Source organism: Desmodus rotundus, chromosome 1 (assembly GCF_022682495.2).
Source record: "Desmodus rotundus isolate HL8 chromosome 1, HLdesRot8A.1, whole genome shotgun sequence".
Lineage (NCBI taxonomy): Eukaryota > Metazoa > Chordata > Mammalia > Chiroptera > Phyllostomidae > Desmodus > Desmodus rotundus.
The window spans coordinates 86,019,605-86,044,349 of NC_071387.1; the positions used below are offsets into that span (position 1 = coordinate 86,019,605).

Here is a 24,745-nt window from a genome sequence, read left to right on the forward strand (position 1 = left end):
TCACACACCCCCACACACACACTGGGAATCGAACCACAACCCTTTGCTTCTCAGTGTGGCGCTCAATCCACTGAACCACACCAGTTGGGGCTTGTGGTTCTTATTATGATTTTAGGATGCACCTCAGCAAAACCATCAGGGAATTTTGTGGAACAAGATTTATCAACACCAGGGTGTGAACGGTACCCAGCATGCCCAAGAGCCTGACACAGTGAAGTCATGGGGTGAGGGAGAAGAAGTGAGAGAACCTGGGGCTCCATCTTTATGAGGGTTCAAGGGTGGGTTTTCTAGTTTCTTGAGTTCACTCTTACTGACAAACTTGAAGCATGAGAGCAGAAATTAGGGTGCAGGAAGACAGAGGTAGAATTACTCAAGCGATGAGTTATCTGTCACCCAGGACTTTCGGAAGGAGGGACCTTCATGGTTGGGAGCAGCCCACTTCCTTATCTGGTTGTCACTCTATAGTAGCTGCATCATGTAGCTGGCAGTATGTTTAGTCCAGATGGATGTTTTTGAAATCAATACCTCCACTATCAAAAGCTTAATGTCAAGCACTTACATGATACTATACATAGGCACACACTATATTATATCGTATAGCTCTATGCACTTAAAATTTTTACATGACTACATCATAAATATATCATACCCATATTGATACACCTAAGTATTAGTAAAAATAAACTGGATGTATACATTTTGCATCATAAAATAGTTACAAGGGTACAGATCTAGCCACAGAACTACAAAGGAGGTAAAGAACTATAAACAGCAAACAAAATAGAATGTAGACACAAAGCACTAAATGAGGCAAAGAGGATTGTTTAACACCAATGAAAGCAACAATCATCTGGTGAAAAGACTGAAATAAAATATTCAGCATTTGAAGAAAAACAAACAGAATTGTAAACATCAGGCACATAATCAAAAATCCACCAAGGCTTTGAGAAAAAAGCAGCATGTGAAAGAGATCTGATGCTCCTGAAAACAGTTAATAAATCAAATACTTGTAAACACAGAATTGAGGATAATTGTATGCTCAGAGGAGCCAATGGACTTGTCTATACTCCCTCTGCCATTTCTACAACCCACTCCCATCAGCTTCCATCTACACCACTGCACACATCACAACTGCTCTCGTCAAGGTCACTGATGATCTTACATAGTCAGAGTAAATGGCATTTTTGAAAATGCCATTGGCATTTTTATCTTACTTGGCCTTTCAGCAGTATGTGCACAGAAAAGTCTATACATGGGTCATATGTCACAAAGGAAGATGCAGGATGCAACTAAACTAGGTGCTGGCCGATTGCACCTGAGCAGAAGTGCTTGCTAGGCAGCAGCTACCATTAAAAGGTACCTGAAGAACCTGGGGCAAAGCAAATTTGATGTGTAGCAGGGATAGGCTCAGAGCAGGTGTCAGGTTTGCTTTTCCCAACTCTGGAGTGGTTGATTTTTCCTGGTCAGGCACTGGCTGATACACTGCTTCTAACATTCAATTCCTAACACAGCAGGCCAAACAGTCTTGGCAAATGCGAGTCCGAGTCCATCACTCCTCTGTTCAGAATTCTCCAACAGCTCCATGTCATCTGTGAAAGGGCAGAGTACTCAGAGGGACCCACAGTCCCATAGAACCCAGTTCCCTACTCGTTCCTAACCTTACCTCCTGCTCCACTCCCTCTGTGTCAACCTCAGGGTCTTTGCATCCTCTACTTACAAAGTTCATAGAAGCTGGGAAATTCTTGTGGTGTGGAATACAAAGGGACAAAGATATCCACTAGACACCTGCATGGCTACCTCTCTCATTACTGACTAGTATTTAAGCAAAAGCTTCACAGAAAGCCTCCTTAGTCACACTATCTAAAATTTTCACCCTTTCAACAATTTATATCTCTCTTAATTTTTTCTCTAGCATTTATCACCCCCTGGGGTACCATATATCTTACTTGTCTTTATTTTGTTTCTGTCTGGTTCCCTTAGAATATAAGCTTTGGAAAGAAGAGATTTTTGATTGTTTTGTTCACTTCTTTGTCCTTATCTCCTTAGACTTCAGTGGGTACTCATTAAATATCAGTCACGAGTAAATCAAGAGAAAATGTAGCCCCATGAAAGAAGAACTGGCTGTTATGAATAAGAAACGAGATATTTTAATAACAAAAATATATTACAAGTTTTAAAAGTCAATACAAGGTTGCGTGACAGAATATTCACATCTACAATGTGAATTATTGAGCTGGAACATCCATCTGGATACTCTCTCAGTGTGTGGTACGAAAGGAAAGAAGAAGGTAAGTGAAGGGAATAAAGTCAAACTGAGAAACATGTAAGAGAGATTTGGGAGCTCTGGTATTTATGCAAGGGAAGAAACAAAAATACTGAATAGAGGAAATATTCAAAGGTATCATTAAAAGTAATTCAACAGAGCCCTGGCCAGTGTGGCTCAGTTGGTTGGAGCATCATCCATACACCAAAATATTGCGGGTTTGAGGACTTACAGTCAAGATGGAGGTGTAGGGAAACATACACCTCACAACAACAACAAAATTACAACTACACTGTAAAACAACCATCACTCAGAACCAACAAAAACCGAGTTGAAAGGAAGTCTGACAACTAAAGAATTAAAGAAACCGCATACATCCAGACTGGTAGGAGGGGCAGACACATGGAACAGGCTGGTCCCACATCCACAGGTGGTGGGTAAAAATTTGGAAGGGATACCTCAGGAGTGAGGAGTCCCAGCCCCACACCAGGCTCCCACCCCAGGGTTCCAGGACCAGGAAGATAAGTCCTCATAACTTCTGGCTGCAAAATCCAGCAGGGATTGAGTTGGCGGAAGGAACTTTTGGAGTCCCAAGCAGTTCCTCTTAAAGAACCCACACAAAGACTTACTCAGACTCACTCCCTCTGAGCTCCAACACCAGGGTAGCAACTTGAAAGGCACCAGTGGTATATAGGGAGACACTGAAGTGTCTGACATCAAGGGGAGAGCTGGGGGACAGCTTCCTCCTAGAGAGAAATGTGGGCAGAGGCCATTGTCCCTTTTCTGAATCCTTTCCCCACAGAGCCACAGAACTGGCAGGCAGGTGCCATATCTGAGATTCCATCAACCTGGCTAACACTGTTTTTCCCACCCAAGCTGTTAACCAGCGGCTTTTCCAAATGAATGGCTGGTCTTGGCTCATGCTTCACAACTTCCTAAATCCTATCAAACAAGCAACAGCTGGCCTCGGTGAGCCCCCAGCACCCCTAAATCTTGCTAAGTGCCCCAGGCCCAGCACTAAGCAGGAGCCATCTGCAGATTGCTTTATAGGTCATGCAGTGTGGCCCCAGGCAGAACACAGGTGGGGGCTGACCTTGGCCAGCACCACCTAGGAAACCCCAGAGATTGTGCACCTAGTGGACAGCTACAGACCATGTTGGAACACCACCACCTTGCCCCTGTAAGCTGATCCTCCACAGAGGGCAGATGTTGGCAGTCAGTGGTCACAACCAGTCCTTGCAGTTGACTGGCCTGGGTAAATTCATCCCACTGACCTGCCAACAGAAATCAACACTCAACTATAAGAGGAGGGTGTACACAAAGAACACACCTGAAGTACCCAGCTTGGTGAAAGCAGAGGCTGTGCCCCTGGATCCTACAGGACAACTACATTAGGTCACGCTACCAAGAAAGGGAATCATAGCAGCTATACCCAATACACAGAAACAAACACAGGGAGGCTGCCAAAATGAGGAGACAAAGAAACACGGCCCAATGAAAGAACAGGTCAAAACTCCAGAAAAAGAGCTAAATGAAATGGAGATAAGCAATCTATCAGATGCAGAGTTCAAAACACTGGTTATAAGGATGCTCAAGGAACTTAGTGAGGACCTCAGCAGCATAATAAAGATCCAGTCCGAAATGAAGGATACACTAATTGAAATAAAGAACAATTTATAGGGAAACGACAGTAGAGTGGAAGAAGCCAAGAATGAAATAAATGATTTGGAACATAAGGAAGCAAAAAACAACCAATCAGAACAACAAAAAGAAAAAAAGAATTCAAAAAAATGAGGGTGGTGTGAGGAGCCTCTGGGACAACTTCAACAGGTCCAACATTTACACCATATGGGCGCCAGAAGGAGAAGAGAAAGAGCAGGAAATTGGAAATCTATTTGAAAAAAAATAATGAAAGAAAAATTCCCTAATTTGGTGAAGAAAATAGACATGCAAGTCCAGGAAACACAGAGAGTCCAAAACAAGATGGATGCAAGGAGGCTGGCTCCAAGACACATCATAATTAAAATACCAAAGGTTAAAGTGAAGAGAGAATCTTAAAAGCAGCAAGAGAAAAGCAGTTGGTTCCCTACAGTGGAGTTCCCATAAGACTGTCAGCCGATTTCTCAAAAGAAACTTTGCAGGCTAGAAGGGGTTGGCAAGAAATATTCAAAGTCATGAAAATCAGGGACCTATGGCCAAAATTGCTCTACCCAGCAAAGCTATCACTTAGAATCCAAGGGCAGATAGAGAGATTTCCAGACAAGAAAAATAGTAAAGGAGTTCATCATCACCAAACCATTATTATATGAAATGTTAAAGGGACTTATTTAAGAAAGAGAAGAAGAAAACTATAAACAATAATAAAACCACAATAAAAGGCCAACCAAGATGGAGGCATAGGTAGAAATGCTCCGATTCTTCACACAACCAAAAGAAGTATAACAACCCATTTCAAAACAAAACAAAACAAAACAAACCTGGCTGGTATGGCTGAGTGGATTGAGCACTGAACTACAAACCAAAGGGTCACGAGTTCAATTCCCAGTCAGGGCACATGCCTATGTTGTGGGCCAGGTCCCCAGTATGGGACGTGTGAGAGGCAACCACACATCGATGTTTCTCTCCCTCTCTTTTCCCTCACTTCCCCTCTCTCTAAAAATAAATAAATAAATAATCTTTAAAAAGACAAACAAAAAACAACCAGAACTGCCAGAAAATCAAACTGCACGGAAGTCCAACAATGAAGGAATTAAAGAAACATTCATCCAGACTTGTAGGAGGGGTGGAGACAAGCAACCAGGCAGGGAGGATGTGCGGCAAGGCATTGGACCTCGCAGACGAGGTGTGGGCTGGATGAGTGGGGGGTCCCACATCTGTGCGTGGATAAGCTGGGAGGAACAAAAGGGGAGCGAGACAGACCGTAAAACCAGGGTTTCAGCACAGGAAACTAAAGACTCAAAACCTCTGGCTGTAAAAATCTGTGGAGGTTGCAGTGGTGGGAGAAACTCCCAGTCTCACAGGAGAGGCCAGGTGAGTCCATTGGCAAGGCCCATGGGGTCCTAGAATGTGCACAAATATACCCACCTGGGTATCAGCACCTGAAAGGACCCAATACACTTGTGGGAAGTGAGGCAAGTGATGGAAAGTGGGGTGAGCGCCAAGCAAGTGGCATTGTTTCCTCTTGGACCACTCCCCAACTTATGGTGCCACAATGTAGCAAAGAGAGTTGCCTCACCCTGGTGAATACCTAAGGTTCTGCCCCTTACAACATAACAGGTGCACCAAGACAAAGAAATATAGCTCAAATGAAAGGACAGGTCAAAACCCCAGAAAAAGAACTAAGTGACAAGGAGATAGAGAACTTACCAGATGCAGAGTTCAAAACACAGGTAATCAGGATGCTCACAGAAATGATTGAGGTAGGTCACAAAATGAAGGAAGAAATAAAGGCTCTTCAAAGTGAAATAAAGGAAAATATACAGGGAACCAACAGTTAAGGGAACGAATCTGGGACTCAAATCAGTGATTTGGAACAGAATGAACAAGAATTCAAAAAAATGAGGAGAGGCTGAAGAACCTCTGGTACAACTTTAAACATTCCAACATCTGAATCGTAAAGATGCCAGAAAGAGAAGAGGAAGAGCAAGAAATTGAAAACTTTTTTGAACAAATAATGAAGGAAAACTTCCCCAATGTGGCAAAGGAAATAGACTTCCAAGAAGTACAGGAAGCTCAGAGAGTCCCCAAAAAGTTGGACCCAAGGAAGCACACACACCAAGGCACATCATAATTACATTACCCAAGATTACAGATAAGGAGAGAATCTTAAAAGCAGCAAGAGAAAAGGAGACAGTTACCTACAAAGGAGTGCCCATAAGCCCAGCAGCTGATTTCTCAAAAGAAACCATTTAGAATGAAAGGCCAGATGAAGTGCTTCCTAGATAAGGTCAAGTTAAAGGAGTTCATCATCATCAAGCCCTTATTATATGAAATGTTAAAGGGACTTATCTAAGAAAAGAGGATCAAAACTACGAACGGTAAAATGACAACAAACTCACAACTATCAACAACTGAACCTAAAAATCAAAAACTAACACTAACCAAACAACTAGAAAAGGAACAAAATCACAGAAATGGAGATCACATGGAGGATTATCAGTGGGGAGGGAGCAGGGGAGAATGGGGGGAAAAGGTACAGGGAATAAGAAAAACAATTTCTTGCACAAAATAGACAGGGGGAGGTTAAGAATAGTATAGGAAATGGAGAAGCCAAAGACCTTATATGTATGACCCATGGACATGAACTAAGAGGGGCAGAATGCAGGAGGGTGGGGGTGTACAGGAGGAGGGGATAAAGGGGAGAAAAAAGTTGGCACAACTGTAATAGCATAATCAATAAAATATAGTTTAATAAAAAGAAAACTATGAACAATAAAATGGCAATAAATATGTATCTATCAACAATTGAATCTAAAAAACAAATTAAGCAAAGAAGAACAGAGAAGGAATCATGGATACAGAGAGCATTTTGATGGCTGCCAAACGGGAGGGCTGTATGGCGGAATAGGTGAAGAGGTGAGGGGATTAAGAAGTAAAAATAGATAAAGAATAGCCATGAGGATGTAAAGTTCAGTATAGGAAATGTAGTGGCCAAAGAACTTACATATGCATGACAAATGGACATGAACAGAGGTGTGGGGATTGCCTAAGGGACAGGGGACTGCTGGGTGGAGGGGAGCCAAGAGGGTAAAACTACGACAACTGTAATAGCGTAATCAATAAAATATAATTTAAAAAAATATCATGGGTTCGATTCCTGGTCAGGGCACATACCTAGGTTGCAGGTTCATTCCCTGGGCGGTGAGTGTATGGGAGACAGCTGATTGATGCTTCTCTCTCCCTTTCTCTCTCTCTAAAATCAATAAACATATTTTTAAAAATTATTTTTAAAATAAAAAAAGCAATTCAACAGAACTGAAGGAAGTTATATAACTACCCATTGTAAGTACAAAGCAGATACAACACAATAATAATAGAAATAATACAATTAAAAACTGAGCCAATAATTTAAATAGACATTTCTTCAAAGAAAATGTAAAAATGGCTAACAAGCACATGAAAGTATTATTAATATCATAGGTCATAAGAGAAACACAAACCAAAACTACAATGAGGTGTCATTTTACACCCAAATAAAACGGGTACAACCAAAAAGAGAGATGGTAACAAATATTGGTGAGGATGTGGAGAAATTGGAGCTAACACACATTGCTAGGAGGAATGTAAGATATAATGTTGATTGTTCTCAGTTAATGTCTTGATTTGATTGCTATTAACTTCAACTGGTCTACCCAACCATGGGGCATTGTCCAGTGAGGAACCTCCAGCACAAAATTTCGCAACTTCCTTGAACTGGACTTTTGACACATGCAATCAGTCACAGAATCTTCTCCATACACAGCACAATATATATATATTTTTTGCATTTCACTTGTGTTTTTACCTTTCTTGAAATAATAAAGCATGATATGCTGAAAATGTTGCATATTTTCTTCCATCTTCAATATTAAAATGACTACACAAAAATTCACCAATTTGGATGCTTTTTTAAATGTATACTGATACGACATCTGTCACAGTACAACCTAACAAAATTGTTTCAAGTGAAGTTAAAGACAACTAAGCACTACTAGAGACATTTTGTGGAAAAAAAACAAGCAAACTTTTTGGCCAACCCAATAGTAGAGGAAGATGGAAGGAATGGTGATTTGAGTGTGTGTCCAACAAGCCAACTGAATTGCCACATTCACCAAGGACAAAATACAACAAAGCCACAATGTATTTAAACAATATGGTACAAGCCACTTAGTCACCAACAAATATTATCTAGAATATACAAAGAACTCTCAAAACTAAACAGTAAATAATAACCAATCCAATTAGAAAAGAATCAAAAGACACCCCTTCTGCCCTCTCTCTAAATTTTTTTTTAAAAGATTGAGATAGAAATTAGTATGTATCCATAAGCCAAGGAATGCCTGGAGCCACCAGAACCTGAAAGGATTAAGAAAAGATTCTCCCCTAAAGCCTTGAGAAGGAGTGCACCCCTTCAGACAATTTGATTTTGGACATCTGACCTACTGATCAGAGAATAAATTCCTCTTATTTTAGGCCACTGAATTTGTGGTCATTTGTTACAGAAGCCCCCCAAAATTAATACATACTTTGGTACTTGGAAGTGGAGTGTTGCTGTAACAAACACCTAAAACTGTGGCCGTGGCATTGGAATTAGGTAATGAGTAAGAGGTAGAAGCATTTTGAGATGCATGAGAGAAAAAGCCTGGACTTCCTTGAAGAGAGTATTAATAGAAATAGGGACCTTAAAGGCAGTACTGGTGAGAGCATAGAAGGAAAAGTAAAGAGCACGATAAAGTTTCTGTTATCTTAGAAAATGCACCCTAGGCATGACTAGAATATGGGTATTTAAGGCATTTCTGTTGAGGGCTCAGAAGAAAACGAGGAACATGTTGGAAATTGCAGGAAAGACAATCCTTGTGATATGGTGGCAAAGAACCTGGCTGAATTTTGTCCCATACTTATGTGGAAAGCAGAACTTGTAAGTGATGAACTTGGATAATTAGCTGAGGAAATTTCTAAGCAAAATGATGAAGGTGAGGATTGTTATTTATAATAAAGTATGAGGAAAGAGGTAAACTTAGCAAAAACAAACCAGCACTTAAGGATTTGGAAGGTTCTGGCTTATCCATACTACAAAGGATGAAGAAAATTAGTAGACGCACTTTTGGGAAAGTGTGCTATGGAAAGAGGTCCAAGGGCAGCTGGACAAACTTTTGTTGAAGAGATAAGCCATATGACTCATGGATCCACTCAATCTCTCAGCAGAGCCAGGAATAGAAATGGGGCTATTCAGGAAAGATCTGTGGGGCACCCTCCCGTCTAATGGCACGAATCGTCATGATGTACATACATGGTAGACCCACAAGGTTTTTCAGAATATTCTATTAGCACAAACACTTCTAGGTTGGCCTGAAAGGACAGAGACAGGATAAATGAAAGAGAACTATCAGATTTTCAGAAATTCTACAGATCGGAAATGGGCTGATACAGAGCTACTGAGCTGTAAGCATATGATGCCCTTCAGCAAAAATAACTGCAAGGGCAGAATCACGGATGCAGAGGTAGAGGCTGGATGTGCGAGAGAAAAGGCCTATCGAGCTGCCATGGGGACAGAGGCCTATGGAGCTGTAGGCCCAGATGATGTTAAGTTTGAGCCACAGAGGATTATTCTCAGGCCTTGAAATCTAATAAAACTTGCCCGGCTGTATTTCTTACTTGCTTGGAACTGATGACTTCTTTATTCCTTCCATTTTCTCCCCTTTGCAATGGGAATGTCTGGTACTTGCCTCATTACTGCATTTCGTAAGTAACCTTGTAGTTTCATAGGTCAATAGATGCAGAAGAATTTTGCCTCTGGATGGATTATATCGAGGCTCACTCATACCTGATTTAGATGACTTAGATGAAAACTTGGGACTTTTTGAGCTCATAATATTTAGATGAGGGTTGAGACTTTTGGAGATGTTGGGATGGAATTAATGTATTTTGCACATGGGGCAGATGTAAATTTGTGGGGCCAGAGGTTCGATGGTGGTGGGTTGAACCGTGGCCACCAAAAGACATGCTCATGTCCTAATCTCTAAAACCTGTGAATATGGTCATATGTAGATGAAGTTTCTTTGCAGATGTAACTAAGTTAAGGCTCCTGAGATGAGATCTTCCTGGATTATCAGGATGGGCCCTAAATCCAATGACAAGTGTCTGTAGAGAGGCTCAGAGGAAAACAAAGAGGAGAAGGCCATGTGAAGACAGAAGCAGACATTATAATTATGTAGCCACAAGCTAAGGAATGCCTGGAGCCACCAGCAGTTGGAAGACACAGGAAGGATTCTCCTCCAGAACCTTTGGAGGCAGTGCAGCCCTGTCAACACCTTGGTTTTGGATTTCTAGCCTCCAGAACTGTAAGAGAATGGATTTCTGTTGTTCTAAGCCATCCAATTGTTGATAATTTGTCACAGCAGTCCTAGGAAAATAATAGAGAAAATAAAATTGCTACATAACAAAAAATATCCCAAAGCACTGTCTTAAAATAATAATAATCATCTATTTTGTTCATGAGTTTGGGGGATGTCTGGGTTTCGCTAGGCCTTTCTCACTCAGGGTCTCTCAGATGGTTGTAACCAGAGGCTGGCTAGAGCTGGACCACCTCGAAGGCACTTTCCCTCATGTCTAACGCTTGGACTAGTAAGGCTCAAACAGCTAGGGGCTGGAGCTGGGGCCCCTTGGCCATCTCTTTCTCCTCCGACATGGTCCCCACATGATCTTTCTACATGGCAGCTGCGTTCTAGAAGCTGTCACAAATATATGCCCAGACACAAATGAAGAGAACATATACTCTACCTCTTGATGGGCATATAAAGGAATCTGCAGGTAGCACCAATGACTCAAGTCAGGGGAGATGATAAAGTTCTCCCCTCAGAGTTTTCTTGCTTTGTGGGGCAAGGAAGCTGCAATATTTATATCCCAGGAACCATCAGTCATCCACCAAGTTATAGTCTGCTTGGGAAAAACAAACATTCTCAGATCCATCCAATTCTCCATGAGAGCAGGAAACATGGGTTCTGGCAGGCTGAAGGTAAACCTCGGAAAAATGCAGATGATGACTGTTGGGAATGAAAACGCGTGGGGGGAGGCAGTGTGCTCATGTACCGTACTGGATTCCTGGGGATGTTGGTAGAGATCATCTGGGACATAGTCCCAACTCCATGTGGAAATGTAGTGCATCATGCTGATGCCATTTCCCAGGACTAGGGAAAATCAGGATTATGCAAATAAATGGCACTGGGAAAATTTGTTATTCCTTTAGAAAAAAGTAATATTAAGGCCTATGCCTCTCGTCATACAAAGATATAATTTCCTGAGTAATTACATAGCGAATTGTAAACAACAACAAACTGATGCAACTACGAGAGGAAAAATATATGTGTGGTGAAGATGGTCTTTCTAAGCAAGATGCAAACCTAGAGGTAATAAGGAACGCATTGACACTTTACATAAAATTTAAAATGTAGCTGTGACAGGAGACAACATAAACAACTGGACAGAAACTGGGCAAAAATAACTAACACATAGGATATAGGAAAACATAAGATATTCAGAATGTATAAAGATATCCTATAAATCCATAAGAAAATGAAAAATAACCAATAAGAAAACCAAAAATAACCAATAAATGAAGTAGAAAAATGGCCAAAGAATATAAACTGGTGATTCACAGAAGAACTAGGCATGCCAATAAACATATAAGAATTTGCTAAACCAGCAGCATGGAAAATAAAACTCAGTACAGTATCATTTTATCATAAATTGGCAAAAACTTTAAAAAGATTAATTATCTTCATGAGCTAGACTATGGCTATACTTCCACACATTTAAAATTGGTTGAGCCTTCCTGGAGAACAGTATGGCAGTATTTATCCACATTAATAACATGCACATTCTTTGACTAAAATTCTACTTTGAGGAAGCTCATCAGAAATGCCCAGAATACACATGTAGATGCTTACTACAGCATTATTTGTAATAGGGGAAAAGTGGAAAAAACCTAAGTGTTCAACAGTGGGAAAATGTTTAAATAAAATGGAACAAGAAATACATATAACCAATTATTCCAAATAGTCTTCTTCAGCCATTAAAAAAATACAAGATTTATAGACAAAAAACTACAAGAAAAAATAATAATGGAAAAAAACAACTTGTAAAACAGTGCTGTCCCTATGAGCTCCGCTGCATTTAAGAAATCGAATGTAAGGGTATGTGCACACCATGTCTGCATGGGACCTACTGTGAAAAAGGTGCTGTACACTAACCCTGACAAGTTGGGGGCCGGGGGGGGGGGGGGGAGGGGGGGGGGGGGGGGGGGGGGGGGGGGGGGGGGGGGGTGGGGGATGACACATGACAGGCCTTACAAACTCAGTGACCCAAAGTAACCACACAGGATAGTATTGTTACAGACTACTATCTGGAGATTACGGGGTCCCTCTGTCACTGTGGATTCTTTGCCCGCCACCAGGGAATTGGAATTATGGCTCTCAAGGCCAGAGTTTGGTGAAGAGAAAAGGAACTATTTACTCAAAAGTTATACAGACTTAGAGTAATGACTTAATGTCTTCATTAAAATCCCAAAGTCCCTTAAAACACCCACAAACACACACATTCCTTCCTTCCCCCTTTGCCATGGCAGGCCAGTCCCAGAACGTGCCAATCAGAAGTACCACCCTCCAGAAGAAAAAGAAGTCTGCAGCTCACTTCTCCCAGTTCCTCTCAGTCATCCATGATCGACTGGTTTTCCACTGTCCCCAGCACCATCAGCTGTGTCCCCGAAATCTCCAGTTCTTAATCCAAAACCACGTGGCACCTTCTCATGGCTCACCAGCAAGAGTCCTTTCACCCCTTTCCCTCCCTGTAAGGTCTCCCATTGTCCCCACCCCTAGTCCTGCATTATCTCTCCTGCGTTCTTCCAAACTGTTAAGAGAGAGCTCTGCATGGATGCTACATCTTGCTTTTCTCCTTCCTAGGTCACATGGTTAAGGGAGCCCCCTTAACCTCCCCAAGACCGTGTGGTTAGCCCCCTGCATGGCAAATCCCAGTGTGAATCTTCCTCTGCAACCCCATTTCCAACTCCTCCCACAATTGGCTACACCTGCCAGCACTCCAGCAGTTTTCAGCCTTCCTTGGCTACCATAGTAAGGCAGGCATGGCCCCATGGCATGGAGTGAACCATCTCCAAGCTCTCATGCAGGCACTGTAACCAGCGGGAGCTGCCTCCCAGTTCCTCTGTGAATCAAAGTCACGCCCCTCTCCCTGGCTCAAAACAGGACCACAGCAACTTAACATATCTATGAAGCTAGCCAGCTGTTATAGATATGTAAAATAACCGGTTTTGCATACGAGGTATGAAGCTGGCCAACTGTTGATAAGCAAAATAACTCTCAATGTTCCTGCTCCAGGTGTCCCATCCCCTGGCCCAGATTTCTGGGTGTGGGGACATCCTATATTTTTATATTTCCTGGACACCCCAAGTTCTGGACCCAGTTACAAATCCTTCATTTGGGGGATCTTGGCTGCACCCCATTACATTATCAACATGAAAATAATTCCTAGGCGGGTCATGGTGATTAGTCAAGTCCCAGGCCTGTAGTTTTCATGATAAACATCAATTTTTACCTTAACTAAGGACTGTCTATCGTCTTGGGACACCTAGGACAAGTACCTTTGAAATGTCGGAGTAATTTTTTTTCCAGACTCCTAGAAGGCCCAACTGTGGGCATCAGAGCAAAAGACACTTCTCATTATTATCTTGTTGCCTGGATAACATCTCTATTTATTGGTCATGTTAAATGTTAACTACCTACTACCTACCAATGGAAAAGAGATAAGTGTGTCTCCAATTCACTTTTAATCAAGTCCTAGAGATTCACAGCTACACCCCCACAGCTGTCTCTCATCTCAATGGATTTCACCTAACCCTCCTTACCATATCTCTTTTGATTCCAATATATAAAATGAGCACAAAACTGCCATCCTACAGAGCATTTTCTCAATCTGGGAAATTGTTCCAGGCATGTCCTCGAAATTTTGGCTCAAATAAACTCATATTAAAAAAAAAACTTTTCATTAGGTTGGACATTCTTTCATCTGACACTATGAAGACACTGGAAGGTTCCACACCTACCTGCACTATGACAATACCTGCAAAGCCTTAGTTCATGCATGACAATAGTACTGCGTAAGAGTTGGCTAGTTTTATTCATATTTCTGTATTTTTAATGATAATACATTCTGGGTTTACTTATGTAATGTAAAAGTAAAGATTATGCTTTTCAATGACATTAAAAACTCTCCCTCCACTCAAATGCAGGCACAGAACAAGGGCCACTTACTTAATTTCTCCATCTCAAAAGCCCAGAACAGTGGCTGGCACGTCTTGGTCGCGTAGGAACGCATCCCAAGACGCAGCGGGTTGTTTCTAACGCTTCTCGCCAGACTGCAATACCCTCACCATGTAGATACTTAACCCACCCGTCGGAGACTTAGATCTTCCCCTTCCACAGCAGTCGAGGCCGCCGAGTGCACGAGCTCGAGGAGGCGAAGCCTCGCGCTCCGTTGCCCCGCCCCCGGCGCTAATACGTCAGTGGGCAGCGCCTCACGTGGAAACTCGACTTCCGGAAGGAAGCCCGTGTACGGACTTATGGCGACCGCCGTGGAGCAGTGGGTGCTGGTAGAGATGGTACAGGCGCTGTACGAGGTGAGCTCGGCAGCCCAGCGGCCCACGACCACACCCGACCCTGGGGAAGGGGGACGACTCGTGCGGATTTGTGGTCCCGGGGCCTGGGCGGGATTGCCTCGGTCACGCCCAGGTCCTCCGCGTCCCTGACTGGAAGGGCTCGCGGAGCACGCCATCCGAGCGGTGGAGGGCAGGGAGGGACCGGCAGGAGCGGGAACCGAAGGTCTAGCTTTGAGCTCCGCCTGGCGTGGAGCCCGCTGTGGGTCCTGTTGTGGCGCTGGAGAGGAACATGTGGGAGGGGGCACAGGAGAGAGGTTGGTCCTCAAAAACCAGAGTTGGGACTGATGGTAAAACCGGTGGTGAAGATACAGTGGAAGAACCAGTCTGGGGAGGTGCAAGGGAAGTCGGGTCCTGGGAACTGTGGAGCAGGAGACAGGGGGAGGAATTGTGAGAAACTGGAGTTTGTCTGTTTTTGTCGAGACGTGAGGTTAGAAAAGAAGCTGAGTTATTTAGAATTTAGGTATATGAAATACAGTCGTTTGTCATTCTTTTGCATATGCCCCACTTTCTACCTTGTAAATAGACAACTCTTTTGGTAGAGCTTTAAAGGAAGGGTGGTCAAGAGTGTTTTGAAAGTCTAGCTATGTCATGTATGTTAGATAACATGGAAGCAAATGTCAGTCATAGAGAATGTTTGTTCATGTATTTAACTGAGCTTCACCACAATGTCCAGTAGAACTTTCTATTCTCTGTTTGAGCTATTCAGTATAAATATTATCCACTAATCACATGTGGCAGTTAGGCACTTGGAATGTGTCTAATGCGACTGAGGGACTACATTTTTTATTTAATTTAGTTTAGATGTAGATTTAAATAATCACCTGGTGCCTGTAGCTACGGTATTGGACAGCACAGATCAAGACACAGGGATTAGTGTGGTGAACAAACAGGAAAAGGTCCCTGTGCTTATAGAGCTCACAGTCCTTTAGAGTGAATCTCAGTTTTCTATTGACAATTTTTTTTAAACTTAACATTGCTGTTTACTGGTGATACCAATAGCCTCGCTGGACCACGGGGAGCAGGGGGTGAACAGGAGGGGCTGCTTGAGGAGATCATGAAGCACCCAAGCAGTCGGTAGCGGTGGTGTCCAGGTAACAGCTCTTGCCTTGCCAACGCTGGGCCCCTTTGCGGAATGTTCTGCTCCTGGCTGTATATCCCCTTCCCCCAGGCAAGACGGTGGCAGAAAGAAGTATGGCACTGAACGCTGGTAAGGCTAGGAAGATCATTGGATAGGGGGAAAAGCCCTCCTACCCACTTCTGGTACCTGATTGGAGGTGGGACCAAAAGGGAGGCAGGCACACACATCAGGGAGGGCAGAATGGTGGCTGGCATGGGAAGGAAGGGAAGTGCTCTGACCCACCTGGCAAACTGCTGGCTGGTGTGTTCACGGGAACTTCTGGCCCTGGAAGCCACATGACCAGTGGCAGCACAGAGATCACATGTGGGTTCTAGGAGGGAACCTGAAGCTGGAAAGTAGCTGGGAGAAAAGCTGAGCTGCCTGGATGACACCTCAGTGGCCGCCTGCGGTTCCCAAAGGAGGTACTTTAAATGAGAGAAGGAACTCTGGACACTGCCTTTGGTTTTGGACTGGCTGGACAGCTGGGTTTTTTCTCTGGGTTTCTCTGAGGGGATGGGCTTTGAGACAAGAGTCTGCCATTCTTCTGGATTATGAAACATTTCAATAAAAGTCTCTTCCTTTTCTCAGTAGCATCTGCCTCTAGAATTTGCCCATTGGTGGCAGCGGGCAGCTGAACTTCCACTTTAGTTTGGTAATACTGCCATGGCGCATGGCTGATGATGGTGTCTGCCATTGCAAGACTTATCAGGACTTGCTGAAAAACAGTTGACAGCAGATGTGGCCTAAGTGATGTCCAACATTAGTTAATTATAGTTTAAAAAGAGAAGCCACTAAAATGTGATTTTTTTCATAAATGAATAATAATTTTCTGGTTTATGTTGATGTTCCCATCTTGAAAACTGCATAATTGATGAAGAATTACTCCTGGGAGAAGTACTCCTGGTTGTAACATTTCCAGGAAAAGAAGCTGCATTTGTGATATTCGTTAATTTACTACACAATTAATATCTCAGTTTTCCTTAAGATGCGTTCTTTGTGTAGTGGGGATGTTTAGTGACTTGGGCAGTTATTGAGAAAACCAGACAGATTTTAAGACTAGAGTTCTTATTCTTTTTTTCTTTTTCTTTTTTTTTTTTTAAATTTTTAGATAGAGGGGAAGGGAGGGAGAAAGAGAGAGAGAGAAACATCAACGTATGGTTGCCTCTCTCATGCCCCCCACCAAGGACCTGGCACGCAACCCAGGCATGTGCCCTTACTGGGGATCATACCACTGACCCTTTGCTTCACAGACTGGAGCTCAATCCACTGAGACACAGCAGGCAGGGCTGGAGTCCTTATTCTTTAATGAGTTATGTCCAGGGGGGGATCAGCAAATTTAAAAAGTCATCTTAAAGAAAGATTTTGTTCTTGCTCCTAATTTCTATGTACTTGGTGTGTAGAACTTGGGGAGTCTTGTGTTGTATACCCAGAAAAGAAATATGTGATAGTGTGTGTATGTACCATATGTGTATAGCTTGAAAGTTATTTGTACATTGACCTGAAAGTTTGCATACAAATTTTTCAGCAGTTTGTCTGTCTGTCTCCACATTCTGATTTTTTTTTCAACTGTGGTGAATCATTATCACTTTCTTTCTGTATAGTGTTTAAAAATAATTTGTGTTTACATTTCTAAGTACCTCTTTTAAATTTTCTAATGACAAACTGTTGGGACTAGAGCACCCTGTAACTGACTGGTGTTTAGTTGACGATGTGGGATCTTCCACATGCTCTTTGTATGTCCAGTTGGACAAAAATTAGAAGCCACCTTGGTCTTTATCCTGGAAATGTACAGCTGAAAAGAAGATGTGACATGGATAATTTAATTAAGGTATCTTTATGGCTGTTGACATGGAAAACACTACACACTTTTGGGGAACTACAGTAGAAAAACAGACCCGCTATCCCTTTAAGCGTGTATAAAGTCTTTTTCCTCAGCCACATTACGAGAAGGATTTTAAAAGGTTTACTAGAAAAACACAGATAATGTGTAAGACATGCAAAACTCTTAAGAATTGTGGAAACTGGTTTCCAAATAACTTCCTTAACTCATCCATGGTAGATTGGGTTATAGAAGGCTTGTGAAGCTGTGAAGTCTTTGTTACAGTCATCTCCCAGCAGTAAAAATTTAAATTACCAATAGGATCTCATAGTTGATGTTGTTTGACATGTTGGGATTTTGTTTGAGATTTCATTTTAAAGATTTTTTTTTCTAAAGATGTGTTAAGTCTGCAATATTAGAGATTTTTTAATGTGTAGAAGAAATTGCCCACTGTTAGAAATGGGAAAAGGAATCAGGAGAAATGAAAGGAACTTTGAAAATAAATTATAAGAAGTAATAGGCTAACAGTAATCGGAAACGGTATTGAAATGTGCATTAAATTTCACATGCTGGTTTTAGAAGGGTTTATTTCACTTTGTTTTGTTTTCAACTCACTCTTAGGCTCCTGCTTACCATCTTATCTTGGAAGGAATTCTGATACTCTGGATAATCAGACTTCTTTTCTCTAAAACTTACAAATTGCAAGAACGATCTGATCTTACAGTCAAGGTAAGAAATTAAAGCCCAATGTTATTATTTGGTGTGTGATGATAGTTGCTACATCTTCAAAAAAGGACTTGTAGTGGCCAACTATATGCTAAAATATTTTCTGGAATGTAAGGAAATCAAGGGGAATGAAATACAGTGTAGGAAAAATAGGGGCACGCCAGGATGAAGTACCTACCCAGAGGAGTACCATGCTGCAACTTCTCTGCTTTGCTAGGGGCAAACAGCAGTCTCACAAGTAGGTGATAAAAGAGAAGCATGGGCAGCTACTGGATTTCCAGTGTCCAAGTGCAAGATTATATGAGTTGCTTGAGAAAAGCCCCACTCTTTCTGAAGTCTGAGTGAAAGTTTTCCCTGTAGTAAGACTCCTTCCCAGCCCCCAGCCCCCACCTCCCACCCCAAGCCAGGTGAACCTTAGGAATTAGAAGTGCCTAGAGCATCAATGGCACTGCCCACTGCCATCCATTAGTATGCAGGATGACGCAGGAGCACTTAGTGACCACCTCAGTGGGAGAGAGGAAGAACAGTTTTGACTGCAGCATAGTTTCTGTCGCTCAGGTTGTTGTGCCAGGTACTTAGGGAGGCAGGGATTGTGAGAGATTGTTTTCCTGCAAAATTCTCTAAAACGTTGGTTCACGGGGCAGTATTGGGTACAGCAGAAAGATGAAGCACTGGGCTTTTCTTTATTTCCTGGAGCATTCACAGAAGGAAATGCAAGTGGAATCACCACAGCCATGTACGATTGCTTCTCTGATTTCTCTTCTGCTGCTGCTGTCCTGATCATTAATGTTAATCATGAAACCGGCAGGCACCGTCTCCTAGAGAACATGCAGTGTGTGGTTCTGAGGGCAGAAAGTTTTGGCAACCCGGGTAAAGCAGAAGAAAGAGACGTCTCATTGCGTGATTTCTTATAACCTTTAGTATGCTGGTGCATATTTGTCCTCTGTTTGGAAGAATGTCCTAGACTTGACCACAGATCTCTCCCTCGCCCCCTGCTCCTTTTAACGAATACTTTACGGGATTATCTTGCCCGTAAATACTGAACAAATACTATTTCTATAGCATTGTAGTAAGGCTGAGCCCTCCAAGTCAGAAATCCTGCCTATACTTTTTCCTTGGTGTTTAGGAACTTCTTGTGGATAATTATGTGGCCATGACACAAATTAGTCCAAATATTCTTAGTTTTCATGTAAGCATATCGATCTGCACATATATACATTCTCCAAAGACTGATATGTAAACCTACTTCAGAATGATCCTCTGAAAGGAAACTTTGCTAGAACAGGATTTAGTAATCACTGACACCTTGCCTTAACCTCAGTGGAAGGAAAAGGAACTGTGGGTGTTGTGAGTGGAAGTGCCCTTCTCAGTTAGAGAGGTCTACAGAAGCTCTTCACCAGCAGGGCATCTCGAGTGGATTCTAAAGTGTGTCTGCATGGTAGCAGTGCACAGTGTGCATGACGTGTACTCCAGGCTTGTTTGGGCTGCTGTACTCCTCCATGAGGTCATTGGCTGAAACACATGAGAAATTTGGTGGTTGGTTTATTCGGCCAGCGTTTTTGAGTGCCTGAAAATCAGGTGAATGTGCCGTTGGTCCTGCTCTGGAGTTGCCCATCAGGAGAAGAATGCACAAAAGCACTTATCAGAAGTATGAGGACAGATTTCAGTGTCTCTGGTTATATTTTGCTTGCTTGTTTGTTTCGTTGATTAGGTTCCACTTAGAGGTGAGGTCATAGCGTATTTGTAATTAAGAACAAACTGACAGTAACCAGAGGGGAGGTGGGAAGGGATAATGGCGAGGGAAGGAGGGAAGGGTGGAAGGGTTTTCAGGAACATCTATAGAGGACACATGGACAAAATGGCGAGGGAAGGAGGGAAGGGTGGAAGGGTTTTCAGGAACATCTATAGAGGACACATGGACAAAACCAAAAAGGGGCAAGATCAAGGGTGGGAAGTGGGGATGGCTGGAGTGGGGGAGAGTAGGGGTGGTAAAATGGAGACAACTGTACTTGAACAACAATAAAAAAAAAAAAGTTTTAAAGAAAAAAGAAGTACGAGACTAGAACTATTAAGAGACGGTCTATTTGCGAGGCAAGAATTGCTGTGGCCATCATGTTAATTTAGGTGCCTCATCTCATGGTGTACCTCCAGACTACATTTTCAAAATTACCTGTTTTTCTGATACAAGACCGGATAAGAAACTGAAAATAGTCAACATAGTTGTAACAGATAAAAGGAATGAAGTAGCTTTTTATGACAATTTCCAAGCCAAATCCCATTGCAGGAATTATGAGAGCTTTTTTTTCCCCCTGTATTTCAGCTACACCTGAATCTCTGCTGATGGCTTGTAGAAACAGTGCTTCGTGACCTGGTTGATCCCTTCTCATAGTGGTCACGTCCATAAGCACTTCGGGTGTGGCTTCCTGTGTTGTCTTGGAATAGAGGCTGAGCTGACTTACCAGAAATCATGCTTCTCACCTTTGTGTTGTAGACTTTCTTTTTGTTTTACAATTTATAAGGCATGCTTCATACTTCTCACAGTGAAAAAATTGTGACCTAGAAATAAAACTTTCTTAATTTTTCCAGTCACCCGCAAAACTACATGGAAAAGAGCCTTTAGCCTGTGGTAAGGGGTGAGGAGGGTAAACGCCCAAAACTCAGAAGTGATTCTGTTTCATTTCTAGCCACAACTAGACCTGTTTCTCGCAGTGTGTTCATTATGATGGTTGCACTACAACAATTTAGATGCTGCTGGAGTCACTGTCCAGTGACTAGCATTGTGCTGTGTTTTAACACCTGTTCTCCTGTAGGAAAAGGAAGAATTGATTGAAGAGTGGCAACCAGAACCTCTTGTTCCTCCTATATCAAAAGACCATCCTGCTCTCAACTACAACATCGTTTCAGGGTAAATCACTTCGCTACTCAAAGGACTTGTACTCAGTTTCCTGTGGGTAAAATTGCCAAAGTGAACAGTGGTTTAATGGTGTTCCTTTTTTACTTGAAATAAAAGCTTTAGATATTTCTGCAGGTCAGAAACTATCTGCTTTAGTTTCCAGTATAAAAATTTCCTTGAGGAATTGTATGGGCATTTTTAAAAAAGATTTTATGTATTTATTTTTAGAGAGAAAGAGAGGGAGAGACACATCAGTGTGTGGTTGCCTCTCGCGCACCGCCCACTGGGGACCTGGCCTACTACCCAGGCATGTGCCCTGACAGGGAATCCAACCAGCAACCCTTTGGTTCGCAGGCCAGCACTCAATCCACTGAGCCACACCAGCTAGGGCTGGGCATTTTTTTTTTTTTTATAGTTTCTAATTTAGGCATAACAGTTTGTACCTTTTTCCTCAAAAATATCTTTTTCAAGGTAATACACACACACTATATATAATATGTCAGATGGTTAGAAGCACTTAAAATGGTTAAAAGCAACACTCCTGCTTTTTCCCACCTGGTTTTTTTTTTATGCCTGCTAGATCTGTTGCAGGTTGCCTTCATAATTAGATATTAACAGTATGCTGACACCACTACTACTTGATTGATTAGTGATAGGAAACACCTAATGACTCCCACGGTATGAATTATGAAACTTCAGCTCAGTTGTCCTACCTTTCTTCTTGTTTCCAGGGTCTGATCTGTTTCTGTTTTTAGTTCTCCTATTGGTTATCTTTGCATTTTGTGTGTGCTTTTATTTCTTGAAGATTTTACTTAGTGTTTTTAAAGAGAGGGTAAGGGAGGGAGGAGGAGAGGAAGAGAAACATCGGTCGCTTGCTTGCCATATGACCTCACCCAGGGACCTGGCCTACAGCCAGCAACCTTTCTGTTTGCATGATGATGCGCAACCCACTGAGCCACGCCCATCAGGGCATTGTGTGTGCCTTTATTAACTAAGAAATATTTTAAAAATACAGAAAATACCAGACACGTGTGTATCGACTGTCTAGAATTCATAGGCAGTGACACTTTGTTATCTTTACTTGAAATACGGTTTTTAAAAGAAAGAAAACATTACAAATATAGCCAAAGAAACCCGTATCACTTACTCTTGCCTCCCACACAAGATCACCACTGTCTTGAAGTTGGTGGGTCTTTTCCTTTGCTTATGTTTATACTTTTGCTACATATGCCTGTCATCATGAAAATATTTAATATTTTGTTTAAAATTGTGATGCACGATATGCTCCTGATTGTGTCCTTCTGCTTTGATCTAAGAGAGGCTTGTTTTCTTCACTTCTGTGGATTCTTTGATCTTACAAAAATTTTGCATGTTCTGAAATCAGACTTACCAACCATTAATCTTGTGGAAGAAATCCTTCCCTACCCCAAAGGTCTAATTTGCCTGTTTTCCATGTGATGGTCAGTTGTCCCATCATTATTAGTTGAAAGGTTCATTTTTTTACCTACTGATTAGAAATTCCCCTTCTTTCGTGTACCAAGAACCCTTATAGAAGGTCTGCTTCTCGCTTTGTTTCTGTTCTTTAGGTGCCCTTGTCTCTCCCTGTTCCAGAACCTCACTCTTATAAATAACACAGCTTGAGAATAGGCCTTGACAAGAGTGAGTCCTTCTGTTCTTGAGAATAGTCTAGACTCAGTCTTGACTCTGTTCTTCACTGAGAGTTTAGGTTCAGTTGATCAAACAGGACCAAAAAATGGGTTTAGGTTTGTGACTAGCAGTGCGTTGAATTTATAGATTGATTTGGAGAGCGTTGGAGTCTTGCCAGTAATGAATCTCATCACTCTGTACCTGGGTTGTCTGTCGCCTGTATACTGAGGTCGATTATGTCGCACAGTAAAGTTACATGACTTTCTTCATAAAGGCTTGGCTTGGCTTTTCTGTTTCTACTTTTATTTTGAAATAATTGTGGATTCACATGCAGTTGTAAGAAATAGTACAGAGATCCTTCGTAAGTTTTCCCCAAGGGTAACGTTTTGCGCAACCATAGTACAATATCACAACCAGGAAACTGACGTTGTATCTTCTAATGGACTCGTCCCAGAGTTTTAATGGAGGTTCCAGAGTTTTACTTTCTGTCATGAGAAGCGTCTTTTCCTTCTGTTCCTGTATTATTTCACTGGCCGGGGCACCTCCCATGCAGTGTTGAATAAGAGAGGTAACAAGGGCCTCAGTGTCCCTGGTGGCTTGTAAGAGATAACCTGTATCAAGTTATGGGCCTGCCATTCTCTTCCTGGTTTGCAAAGGGAACGTTTCGGTTTTCAAATCAGAATATTAAAATTTATCAAATTTGTTTCTGTGTCTATTGAAATACTCACAACTTTCCTCCTCTAATCAGTTACCATGTTAAATTATACGGATTGGTTTTTAAGTTGGTTATGCCTATACATAAATTTTTATTAGAGAAACTGCAGTCCCCGGTGCCTCCCATCCTCACCCCAGATTCCCACTCTGTGGAAGTAATTCCTTTCTGTTTCTTTAGCTTCCCCCCCCCCCACCCCCATATTTGCTTCTGTTTTTCTAAGGAACTTGCTTACGCTGTTATTTCTTGAATTTTTTTTATTTATTTCCCAGCTGTAATTATACTCATTAGCGGTAGGACAGAAAGATTGGCTGTCTGAAAACACATGCACACTTGCTGTCCTCAGGCCCATGATAGCCCCTCTAGTTAGTTCCTTAGTGTGGACTAGAAAAGCCCCTCTTCCTCTGGCAAACACAGCAGCCTGCTGTGGACCTTGGCTGCACAGCCGCCTGCAGCCACCCTGTTCATCCCTTCTCCCAGCAGAGTTCTGTTTTTGCATCCTGTGTTCTTAGATTATTTTGTGCTTACATTTTTATGGCTGCATTAATACCATTCATTAGTTAGGGTTAGCGTCCTTTTTTTTCAATATGCAGAATATTTTAATCACATTTTCTTTCCTGTTTTCATTTCTGTTTGCTCACTTGCTTGCTTGGTTTTACATATGAGCCTACTTCATGCCGTTGTCTTCCTCCAGAGCTATTTCTTGGGTCCATTTTCATTTTTCTTCCTGGAAACATTGTCTTCTTGCTCCAGTCCTGACTGGTTGCTAAATAGAGCTGCTGCCCAGGGTGGCCCTGGGATCTCAACCTCCGCTTTAGCTCAGGAGTCCCTTTGTCTCTTTCCTGTGTTGGTAGTGTCCTCTGTCTGAGTTTACTCCTGTGTACGCGTAGAGTAAAGATGGACTCCTGAGGAAGGCTATGGAAGGTAAATTTTTTGAAGCCTTATACATCTTAAGATTGCTTTTCATTTAACCTTTTATAGTAGAGTGATTGCTTTATCTGTTCTTATCACTCTCTTAGACACACTCTAAATGCCTGGTGAACTTACACACATTTTTTCCAATATGCAGAATAGTTTCATTATACTCAACAGCATAATGTAAATAGTGTGCAAAAAACCAGAAAAAATGATGTTTTGTTGATAT

At 42.1% G+C, this 24,745-nt stretch overlaps 1 protein-coding gene and 1 long non-coding RNA gene across 13 annotated transcripts in view; one reads left to right on the plus strand and one right to left on the minus strand.

Moving 5' to 3' along the window:
- LOC123478748 (uncharacterized) overlaps positions 1 to 14,493 on the minus strand; it is a 32,129-nt gene extending 17,636 nt beyond the window's left edge. Inside the window, exons 1-3 of one of the 2 annotated variants that reach the window (XR_006654056.2) lie at positions 14,284 to 14,493; positions 7,097 to 7,175; positions 37 to 1,589 (exon numbers count right to left, since the gene is read on the minus strand). This is a non-coding gene — a long non-coding RNA (uncharacterized lncRNA). Of the gene's footprint in view, positions 1 to 36; positions 1,590 to 7,096; positions 7,176 to 14,283 lie in introns of those variants that run through there. The other variant, XR_006654057.3, reaches the window with a different exon arrangement.
- Positions 14,494 to 14,549: 56 nt separating this feature from the next.
- The window catches only part of LOC112323094 (serine palmitoyltransferase 1), a 162,751-nt gene continuing 152,555 nt past the window's right edge, over positions 14,550 to 24,745 (plus strand). For all 11 annotated transcript variants that reach the window (XM_053925679.2, XM_045188053.3, XM_024580740.4 and 8 more), the window contains exons 1-3: positions 14,550 to 14,648; positions 18,245 to 18,352; positions 21,160 to 21,254. In XM_053925679.2, coding sequence (XP_053781654.1) covers positions 14,592 to 14,648; positions 18,245 to 18,352; positions 21,160 to 21,254 — 260 coding nt within the window. In that variant the 5' untranslated portion in view covers positions 14,550 to 14,591. The remainder of the gene's footprint in view (positions 14,649 to 18,244; positions 18,353 to 21,159; positions 21,255 to 24,745) is intronic.